The sequence below is a fragment of the Gadus macrocephalus genome, chromosome 2 (assembly GCF_031168955.1).
Source record: "Gadus macrocephalus chromosome 2, ASM3116895v1".
NCBI lineage: Eukaryota > Metazoa > Chordata > Actinopteri > Gadiformes > Gadidae > Gadus > Gadus macrocephalus.
In genome coordinates this window covers 15,583,568-15,596,554 of record NC_082383.1, presented here as the reverse complement: position 1 = coordinate 15,596,554, position 12,987 = coordinate 15,583,568, and the positions used below count along the sequence as shown (strand labels likewise).

Genomic DNA, 12,987 nt, shown 5'->3' with positions numbered 1-12,987 from the left:
TCTGAGCACGGGTGGATTGCATGGACACCAGGCCCCCAGGACAGGCATATACTTCCGCAATCCACCCGTGCTCAGAGGCCAAGCCTGGTATTGCAGCTGTTTAGCTGGGAGTGGACGGGGGTCCGTCATTTCATGTGGCCCAGAAGTAGATATCGCCGTCCACTCCAATACAAGTGGGGAACAGGATTGTGTCTCCGCAAGAAATGTTTGGATATCAATCAAAGGCTCATAATTATATTTCTACCCTGTTCTAAAAAAATGTAAGTTTTTTCTTTTCAAAACGCCTCCTCAAGCGTTTTATTAGCAGTTTACGTTGGGTACAGCAGCTGAAAGGAGCCGTACTGAAACAAACGGCTCCTTGCTATGATCCTATTTTGAAGTGCACGGCTCCATTAACTTCCGAATTAAATTAAATTCCGAATTAACTTCCATTAACTCCATTAACTTCCAAAGTCTGAGATTTGTCCTTTACTTGACATGAATGGCGTTGAACACGGATATATAACACACATATCATTGAAATAGCTGGAACAGGCACGCACGTATTGATTACCTGAATGATTATGGGAGACGTAATTTTCATAATATTGTAAATTGTCTGATATTAACATTTCAGTTGCGTTGGTAGGTATTTCATTTTCATTTGCTTGTTTAGCTATGTATGACAGGGTTATGGTTAGCTATGTATGACAGTTGACAATGTTGGTGTATTACAATTCAATATTTGGGTAGGCTACTCCAACTTCGTTGCTGGTCGATATGTAAACATTTACTTTTATATAAATTATTGATTGCATTCTTCGTAAAATAGTTAGTTGGAAGGAATCCGTTTCTTAAGCAATAACATTGAACTGAAATTTTTAGGCCTACATACGTTTACTATGTTACTATGGTATTATATGGAGCAATCTTACATATTTATGAAGTTTCCAGATCAATAAAATTCTATCTCTTTTTATTTGAACTGCCTGTATGTCCTCTTGATTATAGTATTACAGTGTGTACCTTGGTTATCAGCTATCATAGAATGGTGTCCAAATGGCTGCATGTGTAAGAAATAGGATTTGAACCAAGTGTTACAATAAAAAAAAGCTTTTATTAAAAGACCCCCCACCCCAAATTTGAACAAAACACATTTTTTGGCTGTTTGGCTGGGGCAGAAGAGTGGAAGGGGAAACAAAGACAGGTAGCCTAAGAAGTAAGGAAAGGAATGAGAGGAAGAACAGTGAAATTAATGAACAGTGTGATAAACGCAAATGATTACCAAAAAGGTTATAATTACTGATTTATCAAATACGCAGAGAAGAGCATCATCGAATAAAGATTAAGGACCTGGATTATATCTTACAGTATTGAAAACTGTTGAAATTACAATTCAGAGTGGAGAAGGCTGAAGGCATTGGCCCTAAAAGTGTCAGTTTCACCCACTCTGGATTATCGCTTCAAGAGACTGTGAAATGCTTTTTAAAAAAATGTAATTTCCCCTATTGGTGAAATGAACCTTGTCTTTTAGGTATAAACCACAGCAGTTAAACCTTATTCCAGGATGCTCTACGCTGTTGCCTCCTAGCTCTACACTAACAAATGCGTTCATCACACTGTTCACCCATTTCCTAGCGTGATTTAGCTTCCCCGGATGGTCAGCCCTCCACCAGCGTCTCTCGTTGATGGTAGAGTAGACAATCTGCATTGCTGGGAACTGCCGGTGGAGGTACTGCAGGTCCTGCTTCATTGCGGCAACAACCTCAACTCCCTCCAGGCGTCCGAGGTCGTTGCCGCCACAGTGGATGAGCAGGACATCCGGGGCTGTTCTTCCTCTCAGGGACTGCAGGAAGAAAGGGATGAGGGTCTTCCATCTCAGCCCGCCCCAGCCAAACCAACTGACCCTGGCCTCTAGGCCAAGGTGGGGGCCACAGGTTTCCTTGGCTCTCTCCTCTCCACGGCGGACGTAGCTGTCCCTTGGCCTGCACCTTGACGTGGTGAGTGGGCTTTAAACTAAGCCAGGCCTTTTATATTTTTTCGTTTGTTATTCACAGTCTATCTTATTAATGATACAAAGCCTTAATTAAACCCCTTCTCTTCTGTTTTGCAGAAACTGGAAACTTCAGAGTATATTTTATCAAGTTAGATAATCTTTTTTTGTTTCCTCATCAGATCCCAGTCCATCATGCTCCTCTACTTGTCTGCCGTGCCACCATCATGCCTCATGCATCACCTCTCAGCGCCTACCCAGCTGCATCTTATTCCATTTCGAAAAAGCGAGCATCTCACCAAGCAAAGTTTTGCTAATGCCTGCTCAAGTTATTTAAATACTTAATTCTATGGATATCTGAAAATATTTACAGATGGTTCTAAAGATCCCAAAGGACAATGTGGTATTGGCATATATATTCCAGAATTTGAATAAGGATATATATATATAGTGGGTGACTTTATCAGTATACTCAATCGAGATGGCCACAATAATAACCGCTCTTAGATGGGTTGTAGATACTAAGTTTTATAACAAATAATTCAATACGTGAAGATTTGGTGATAGAGGTAAAGCATCTTCTTTTAAATATTATAAGCCTTGGTTTAGTTATTCAGTTCTGTTGGATTCCAGCCCACCATGGAATATATGGCAATGAAATTGCTGATAAATTAGATAAAAGATACTAACCTAATTAGAAGAATTTAACCTTAAGTATATATATTTTTTATTTTTATTTATTCATTTCTTTTGTTAGTTTGTTTTATTTTGTTTCGTTAGTTTGGTTTTTTCTTTGAATTTATTTGTATGATTTAAAGTATGATTTGCCAACGTCCTTGTCCTTGTCAACGTCCTTGTCACAAACTCCTGTGTAGTAGTCCAGTAGGTCGCGGTATATGGGGAAAAACTATGATCCGCCACTAAACTAGAAGACGAAGAAGATCTCTGCATCCGGTACGTCACGGACTAGGTCACGTGTCCTGGCCACATAACGCGGAAGCAAATCGCTCCTGTATGTTGCCATGCGCCACTGAGCAGTTTGCATAGGAATGAATGGGCGGCCATTTTCCAGTCCGTGGTCCATCCTTTATTATGTCCATGCATGGACAACATACGGGACTCTCTAAATCGACGCCACTTCGACCTGGGCGGGACTTTACGTCCTACGTCACTCGCTATGGGTGTGCATGTGTGCGCGTAGCCGTTTGTCTCAGGGATCTGTGCACGAACTCCCTTGCACTGACTACAGGATTACGAGCGTCAGTGTCGTACGCGATGGAGGGTGGGTGACATTCCTACAGTCTGTGATGATAGGCTATATTTTTTACAAATGACATGACGAAACAACACGAACTAAGCTAACATTAGACTATAGCCATACCAGATAACGCCATACCAGCTAACCCTAACTATTTATATTAAACTCTGAACCACTTTGCAACAGGCAACTGTGTGTTGGTGTGTCTTATTGCTTCCCACGTCTGCGTCTGCATCTTTCCCACTCCTGGCTAATAGTTTCAGCTTTTGTACTGTATATCAGAAATGATCACCCTGTACCACACTGCTGACTTGTTGATGTTTTGTGAGCACTCAGGCATTTCTCTAGGTATCTTAAGTTTCCTACTGGAGTCATCAAAACTTTGAACTTTGTTATTGTAAGAAATATTGTGTTGCAAAAACACTTTGTGTCTTACCCTTACCGTTACCCTAACCATAACCCCAGTAACATTTCTTCATCATAAACTACAAGTTACGCAAAATGGCATACAAACATCCAGTCCAATATGAAAGAAAAAAGCTAGATTCATTAAGGAATCGAACCCCTTATCCCCGCGTTAATTAGTTGTTCTCTGACCACTAACCCATCAGGTCTTAGTACATGCGATTCAAGAGTTAACCACTTGACAAATCTTTAAACTTCGGTTGCCTAGAAATTGTAAAGACAGTGATGTGTGTACATTGTGCGAGTATCCGTCACTCGCGTTGTGTGTGCAGTCCAAAATGAAAGAAAAAACCTTGCATCACTAGGGAATCGAACCCCCAATCATCAGTCTTTAAACGTTGGTCGTTGGTAACTGTAAACAAAGAGATCGCATTTTGTTTAACTGCTAACTAACAAACGGGTTTATGCGTTCACTGAACAAAGATTATGGAAATAAAAGACCACTTTTCCATCAGAAAAATCATCAGAACCGTTATTACCAACCCATAGACACTAAAAGCCAAAACCTTTCTCACATGCACACCCATCGCGAGTGACGGCTACGCGCACACATGCACACCCATAGCGAGTGACGTAGGACGTAAAGTCCCGCCCAGGTCGAAGTGGCGTCGATTTAGAGAGTCCCGGCAACATACAGGAGCGATTTGCTTCCGCGTTATGTGGCCAGGACACGTGACCTAGTCCGTGACGTACCGGATGCAGAGATCTTCTTCATCTTCTAGTTTAGTGGAGGATCATAGTTTTTCCCCATATACCGCGACCTACTGGACTACTACACAGGAGTTTGTGACAAGGACGTTGACAAGGACAAGGACGTTGGCAAATCATACTTTAAATCATACAAATAAATTCAAAGAAAAAACCAAACTAACGAAACAAAATAAAACAAACTAACAAAAGAAATGAATAAATAAAAAAAATATATATATATACTTAAGGTTAAATTCTTCTAATTAGGTAAGTATCTTTTATCTAATTTATCAGCAATTTCATTGCCATATATTCCATGGTGGGCTGGAATCCAACAGAACTGAATAACTAAACCAAGGCTTATAATATTTAAAAGAAGATGCTTTACCTCTATCACCAAATCTTCACGTATTGAATTATTTGTTATAAAACTTAGTATCTACAACCCATCTAAGAGCGGTTATTATTGTGGCCATCTCGATTGAGTATACTGATAAAGTCACCCACTCTATATCCATATCCTTTTTCAAATTCTGGAATATATATGCCAATACCACATTGTCCTTTGGGATCTTTAGAACCATCTGTAAATATTTTCAGATATCCATAGAATGAAGTATTTAAATAACTTGAGCAGGCATTAGCAAAACTTTGCTTGGTGAGATGCTCGCTTTTTCGAAATGGAATAAGATGCAGCTGGGTAGGCGCTGAGAGGTGATGCATGAGGCATGATGGTGGCACGGCAGACAAGTAGAGGAGCATGATGGACTGGGATCTGATGAGGAAACAAAAAAAGATTATCTAACTTAAGATAAAATATACTCTGAAGTTTCCATTTTCTGCAAACAGAAGAGAAGGGGTTTAATTAAGGCTTTGTATCATTAATAAGATAGACTGTGAATAACAAACGAAAAAATATAAAAGGCCTGGCTTAGTTTAAAGCCCACTCACCACGTCAAGGTGCAGGCCAAGAGTGGGAACATAGAACAAAGACTCACATCACAAACTCAGACAGTCACAACATGTAAAAAACATAAATACATGAAACATGCATATAAATACGAGACCAAAGACTCACATCACAAACTCAGACAGTCAAAACATGTATATGAATACGAGACACAATAGAACAAAGACTCACATCACAAACTCAGACAGTCACAACATGTAAAAAACATAAATACATGAAACATGCATATAAATACGAGACCAAAGACTCACATCACAAACTCAGACAGTCACAACATGTAAAAAACATATAAATACATGAAACATGTATATACAAGACCATAGACTCACATCACAAACTCAGACAGTCACAACATGTAAAAAACATACGAATACATGAAACATGTACGAAGAATGCAATCAATAATTTATATAAAAGTAAATGTTTACATATCGACCAGCAACGAAGTTGGAGTAGCCTACCCAAATATTGAATTGTAATACACCAACATTGTCAACTGTCATACATAGCTAACCATAACCCTGTCATACATAGCTAAACAAGCAAATGAAAATGAAATACCTACCAACGCAACTGAAATGTTAATATCAGACAATTTACAATATTATGAAAATTACGTAGGTCTCCCATAATCATTCAGGTAATCAATACGTGCGTGCCTGTTCCAGCTATTTCAATGATATGTGTGTTATATATCCGTGTTCAACGCCATTCATGTCAAGTAAAGGACAAATCTCAGACTTTGGAAGTTAATGGAGTTAATGGAAGTTAATTCGGAATTTAATTTAATTCGGAAGTTAATGGAGCCGTGCACTTCAAAATATGTCCATAGCATGGAGCCGTTTGTTTCAGTACGGCTCCTTTCAGCTGCGTACCCAACGTAAACTGCTAATAAAACGCTTGAGGAGGCGTTTTGAAAAGAAAAAACTTAATTTTTTTTAGAACAGGGTAGAAATATAATTATGAGCCTTTGATTGATATCCAGACATTTCTTGCGGAGACACAATCCTGTTCCCCACTTGTATTGAAGTGGACGGCGATATCTACTTCTGGGCCGCATGAAATGACGGACCCCCGTCCACTCCCAGCTAAAACAGCTGCAATACCAGGCTTGGCCTCTGAGCACGGGTGGATTGCGGAAGTATATGCCTGTCCTGGGGGCCTGAAGCGGACACGCAGTATTAAAAAGCGGAAGCGGAAGCGCTTCCACACTACCAAGTCGTTCCCAAAGTCAGACGTTACAAACGGCTAGGAAGCACTCGAGCTAGCACTCTAGTCTCATCTCCATAGGACGCGACTAGCAAGGACGCGTCCTAGCAAGGCTGCAGCCTTCACTTTGGGAAACAGCCCTGGGCGCACACCATGGACATGTGGGCGCATCCGTCTGCGTCACGCATCACCCGGCGCATTTACTGACGCAAATGACGTTTAGAAATGTTGAGCGTACTGTCCGAATCCTCGTTTGATCGTTCCCTATATCATGAACACTATAGGGAATAGTAGCCTATGCGAGAGTATAGGGAACGATTTCAAACAGCTATAGATTACGATGCTGACAATACGAGAAACATTTAAGCCCTTAAAGTGTATCTCAGAATTGAGATGGGCATTCAGGGCAGCGAGGGACAGCCCACTTCCAAATCAGACCAGAAAAAGCCGATGTGTTTTAGTGGAGTGTACTTTAAAAGCAGATCAGGCAAGTGGCCTTTCAGACAATTGCAGAAAAGGGGCTGATTTGAAGCTTTCCTTAACCCCATGCCCTGTTAATTGGAATCACTATTCAATATACTGGGTTAAACATCCATATGCATTCATTGCAAATTTTAATTAAGTTTCAATAGTGGAGTGAAAAGTCTCGTTTTACAAAATGTTGGAAAGCTATGCTCAAACACGCGTACAACTCTGACCTTTGTGAAAGTCAGCACCTCCAAGTCGCATATGTGCATTAGATGCTAAACAATAAACGTTTAACTCGCAAGTTAGTCTGGTTTCTCTTTTATCACTTTGTTTTTGTGCATTATATTGAACGACTTGACCTACATGCCCAGTTAAATACTGAGCATGCAATACTTAACACCCATGGGCAAAGTGTTCAATTACCCAAGTTTTTTTTTTACTTTGCTGTTACTCAGTCAATGCTTTGCAGACACTGAAAATAAACTGAAACCTGGACTGCCATAACTAATGTTGTCGACTAGGTAGAATTTCTACCAAGCACTTGAAACTCAGGAATGACATCAAGTGCTTAAATTCACTCATGACAAACCTGTCAGTAGACTGTTTCCTTAGTACAGAATGAAAATCGGAAGTCAGGCCGTTTGTTTTAATATACAATTTTATTCCTTGAACTCGACAGATGGAACGGTCAGTACAGGCAGAGCCAAATCGAGAAGCCCAATTACTTCTTGGTCTCCTCCTCCTTGGACAAGGTCTTGATTATTTCCTCTTTCTTGGCTGCGAGACGTTCCTCTCTGCGCTTGCGAGCCTCCTTGGTCTTGGAGCGGCGAGCCTCTGCTTGGTCACTGTAAGACGGGCAAGAGTTGATATTAATACTTTTACAATTATTTTCACAGCACCAAGTAATCCAAAAGAAACATCCTTTCATTAAAAGTATATCAATGTCAACCAAGTCGATAATGCATTGCACAACTATCCATGAGTTGAACCCTATGGTCTCTGGGCTTGACCAGCATTGGGTGAATTTCAGACTTTAATTCCCTTAAAGCAGAAAATGATTTCCCCAAGATAGATCAAGTAAAGGTCAAGACTTACGACAGGAGCTTCTTGCGGGCCTTGTCTGCCTTCAGCTTGTGAATGTGTTCCATTAGGATACGCTTGTTCTTGAACACATTACCCTTGGCCTTAAGGTACAGGCTGTGGTACCTGGGTCACCATGAGGGGAAGGAGGGTTTAGAAAATGTTAAAACGACAGAAAATGTAAGTCACAAAAAAATACAATAGGAAACAATTACAATAAGCATCATGACAATAATGTATCAAAGCCATAATAAAATAACTAGACCAAATCAAATTTCAGTTTATATTTATAAATCTTCACCAATGTATTGAATACTAAATGCTAGCATTGCAGTTGAATGCCACAAGCGCAAACAATATTTTTGGAAAGACAAATGGTGGTCTTGTAATAACACAACAGTCATACATGTGCCGGTCGATCTTCTTGGATTCCCTATAGCGACGGAGAAGCCGACGCAAGATCCTCATGCGGCGCATCCAGCACAACTTCTCTGGCATACGGGCATTGGCAGTACCCTTTCTCTTACCTAGAGAGGAAGAGTGCATTAGGTAGGCCACTTGGCAAACAAGTGAAGCGTCATCCCTCTTGGGTTCATCACTTAAATCACACCTACATTTCCCTGCTGATATGAATCTAGTAAATCTCATCACACCTAGAGAGATAATGACAAATTGGGACATGAAATTACATACCATAGCCCATGTGTCTTCCCTTACGACGAGCAAGGGTGTTCTTGCGGCATCGGGCACGAGAATGCACAGTGACAGGCTTTCGGATGATGAGACCATCCTTAACCAGCTTCCTGATCTGCTGACCTGGACGTTGAAAGTTGAATTCAGTTAGTGGGTCTAATGAGGGTAAAAGTGTTTATTTATTTTAAGTCAATGGCGGGTGACTAGCGTCACGAAACACGGGGTATCCCCAGCAAAAACGGGCGATCATGAACCACGATCAGAATCGGAAAGGTTAGAAGAAATCAAGAAAAAATGTTTTAGCTCACGGGAGTTGGCGTTGGCAATCTCATTGGTCTCGTTGGGGTCCAACCATACCTTCTTCTTGCCACAGCGCAGAACGCTAGAGGCAAGCCTCTTCTGGAGCCTGAGCATGCTGAACGACAAAGTACGGCGTTAGGCCTGCTGATCAAATACAACCCAAACTGCAGGACTAAAACACAACTACAAAAATAAATAGCGATTTAAATATAATCTACGACACTCGTTGTGCACAGAACGAGAAGAGCCAGTCTTTTATTTTTAATGCGTTTTTCTGAATGCTTAAGCATAATGCTAGCTTAGTTAACAACATGGCCTCAGTCAGATAAATCGTGTTTCAATGTAACCGCTTAATACGGTCGATTACGATACCAAGGCGTGCAAGGAGGTACTAATTTCAACATATTAACAATGTATCATGTCTTAATGGTTGTTTTCATCCCAAAAAGATGATTATTTCAGCATTTAAAGTAGATATTTCAATATCAGAGCGAAGAGACCCCTACCTCATGGCTGCTACTTCAATAGGAAAAGGAAGACTAGAGAGACCGCACGGAAGCTACCATTATACGGAGAATCCATCGGCGACAACGAATCCTCTTCATACTAGCCAAACGTTTCAAGGATCAAATTGATCGCATAATTCTGTTTAAGATATATATATTTGATTTTAAGAAATATACTTGATGCGAAAGCATGCTATAGAAAGAAAATCTATGCATGTTACTCTAAAATATCGAGCCCGCCACATCCCCATTTGAAATCAATGGAATGGTCCAAACTGAATGAAATGCATTGTGGGTCGGACGTCACACTGTGAGATGTACTGGGTTTTTACCACACGGGGGCGGTATTGAGAACTGATCGCCTCATAGCTCAGACTTATATTTTCTGCCACATGAGCCACCTGTATGGTATGTTGGCATAGGGGGATGTTTTGTGCCCAAATAGCCACACTTTCCGACCAACAACAAAATATAATAACCAAAATATAATAAGCTTCATATCTAGAAATTATTAATTTAGTGTTGATTGATGAATATGATATTAAATAATATACTATTTATATTAATATAAGTCCCAGAAAGAAAATAAGAATCCTTTGCATTACTGTTCTTTATATAACTGACTATAGGTCATATTACCTACAGTAGGTAGGCAGGTCCTACATTAATTTCGTGAATTTCGTTCTATACATTCATTTCCATAGGGGTTTTAAATTTGTATTTGAATTTGAATACGTTCACAATCTCAGCATTGGAAAAAACTAAGTCGTCCAGACTCAATAAGGAGACATAGGCTTATATATTGTGAACATTGTATGCTACTTCTTTCTTCCTTTCCTTACATTATATCAGTGGCTAGTAATCGACACAATATAATTTCCACTTAAACATTAACAATGATTGGTGAATATGCAACCGATGAAATTATACTTTGTTCCAAGATTTAGTGAAATGCATGCATCCGACATCTCTTACAAGAAAATAAATATTAAACAAAATACAAGCTTGCTGAAGTATTAAACGGGATGGTTTAACAAACGTTAACCAGACTTGCAGGTTAATCGGCCCTATTGGGTTGAAAATACATGCGATCTCCATCAGTGTCAAAAGGCTTTAATCTGTTTTCTCTCATCAATCGATAAGTGAGGTTGGGCTGTGCTGAACGGGGCGTGGACCCGGGCAGCTGGAGTCTGTAGCGCGCAGAGGATTAGAGGATCGCCTACTCACTGGGAAGCCTGCCGCACGCGCTCCTCCACGATAGGCTGGAATAAGGCAAAGCAGCTGTTGCGGTTATTGTTGTCTCTTCGAGAAAAAATATTTATTGGAAGAGCTTCCGTTCTCCTTCGCCGATAATGACTTGGTTGACATAGTTATAAATTTAGGAATAATAGAAAATAGTATATATTTTTTTATATATAAAATCAATGGTACAGAATAGTAGTAGGCCTATGTCCAGGACGCCTTCGACCTCAACCCAGGAGATCCAAATGGACATGTTCGAACCTCATCCACACGCACAGGTAAGGAGAATCGGCGAAAATACTGGGTCGACATCGATGGGGAACAAACCTAGATAGGAAATAAGAACAACACCCATCCACGAACCGAAGAAATCACGATACGATTACAGCTACAGTACAGCGGAGACTTTCCGAGATTAACAGGTTGTTTCGCAACAAGTGATCGTTTTCCCGTTTTTCTTTCCCCCACTGATACAATTCGGAATGGGATATGATTTAGGTAATGCTTTGCAGCCTTCTATAAACAAGAAATACGTATTTTTGAGTATTTTTGACAAGAAAGAACATATGTGATGGAAAATGTCAACCGTTTGAAATGCCACTCACAGTGGCGTATTGACATGGACGCTAGAATGTATTCTCCCATCCATCGTAGAATGGTTGACTCCATCATTCAATTCTTTATTTGATCTCTTGTTTAATAAACCTATTTGGTGTTCCCACTATGTTTGCATAGCCTAAGCCTGATGAATAGGATATTAAGTCTTCCTGCTCCAATAGGAAACCACGCCTCAGTGTAACTGAAACCTCAACAATTTAGCCAGTTACAATTGTAATAGGCAACAATCATTAGTCTATCACATTTTACTACAATCACATTATCAACATTGATCTCCCAGTTCTTCTCATTTTAGTTCTTTTATTTCAAATAAATGGATTCTTCTGAGAAGCTTCACAGTAGTTATTTCTTTACAATGGCGAAGTGTGTCACAAAGTATAACTCATACATATCAGAACAGTTTAAGTTGAATGGCATAACACCACTAATGAAACGAAGGTCCTCCAAAGCAAAGCAAAGTGGCTCCTGCTGAAGTTGAACTGGTAGAGCCTGGCATTGACACTGCCTGGGTTAGGGGTTCAATCCCCCTCTGAGTCCATCCATGCTAAGAATCCATGCATTCGTGGTACTGTTAGATGCTTTGGACGAAAGCATTTGCCCAACTAGGATATGTATTTTAACACACATAAGCCATGGGGATATAAATGGGAGAAGAACTCAGAGAACGACCAACGCAGAAAAGCACTCCAGCATTGTGCGTTCTGCCCACAGAATTGAGCACACAAAACACTAAACCCAAGCGCCCAAAGCCATGCCAAGTGCATCCTACCACTCTACGCTCTCTCTCGCTCTCTCTCGCTCTCTCTCGCTCTCTATAGCTCTCTCTCGCTCTCTCTCTCTCTCCTCTCCTTTTTTTTGCCCACTCCTACTCGTCACTTCTCTTTCTCCTCACTGCAGGTCTCCTCTTTACTACGCACGCACCCCCTCCTTTTTATCACCACCCTCCCACTAGCTCCTCTCCGTTTTTAGCAGTCAGATATTTTCGTGCTCATGTGAGACTGAGGTGAGAGACAGATGCCCCCCCCCCACCCCTTCCGCCTTCCTTCTATGTGTGTCATGCAGCAACACTCGGATCAATTAGACATAAAGTTAATGCAGACCTGCGGAGAGAGTCATGCTCGCATATGTATTTATATCTGTCTCCGCTGTGCGGAGACAGGCAGGGAAAATGTAAAAACAGGCCATTCAATAACCTGGCGCCTTCATCATCGGAGGTCAGCTGTCCGAGGCAACGCAACAACACATCTGCATAGGCTTAAGGACTTGGGCCTGTTACAATCACAGGTGCTTTTATCCAGAGCAACTTGCAGTGAATACAGATACTGATCATTATGGGGCAGGGTAGGGGCTAGGGGTTAGAAGGGGTTGCCTTACGGAAAGGCTGGGACACAGCGTGTAACAACCTTGTCAATAAGCACCTTCTTGTCCGGATGAGGTCTTAAGCCCGCCCGAACATTCACAGGCTGTAATTGATTGATTTCCCAGTAATCTACGAAGAAAGAGACATCAACCCTTA

General features: G+C 40.8%; 2 protein-coding genes across 7 annotated transcripts in view; one reads left to right on the top strand and one right to left on the bottom strand.

The window, feature by feature from the left end:
- Positions 1–7,672: 7,672 nt before the first annotated feature.
- rpl19 (ribosomal protein L19) lies at positions 7,673–9,673 on the bottom strand. The gene is made up of 6 exons (XM_060073154.1): positions 9,612–9,673; positions 9,114–9,220; positions 8,806–8,928; positions 8,519–8,639; positions 8,128–8,238; positions 7,673–7,877 (listed from the first exon to the last, which is right to left on the bottom strand). Exons 1-6 carry the CDS (start codon positions 9,614–9,616, stop codon positions 7,754–7,756), a joined length of 591 nt encoding a protein of 196 aa, XP_059929137.1. The 5' UTR covers positions 9,617–9,673; the 3' UTR covers positions 7,673–7,753.
- A 1,152-nt stretch (positions 9,674–10,825) lies between these two features.
- Positions 10,826–12,987, top strand: part of cacnb1 (calcium channel, voltage-dependent, beta 1 subunit) — a 55,010-nt gene continuing 52,848 nt past the window's right edge. For 5 of the 6 annotated variants that reach the window (XM_060072784.1, XM_060072776.1, XM_060072769.1 and 2 more), the window contains exon 1: positions 10,826–11,131. In XM_060072784.1, coding sequence (XP_059928767.1) covers positions 11,036–11,131 — 96 coding nt within the window. In that variant the 5' untranslated portion in view covers positions 10,826–11,035. The remainder of the gene's footprint in view (positions 11,132–12,987) is intronic. The other variant, XM_060072820.1, reaches the window with a different exon arrangement.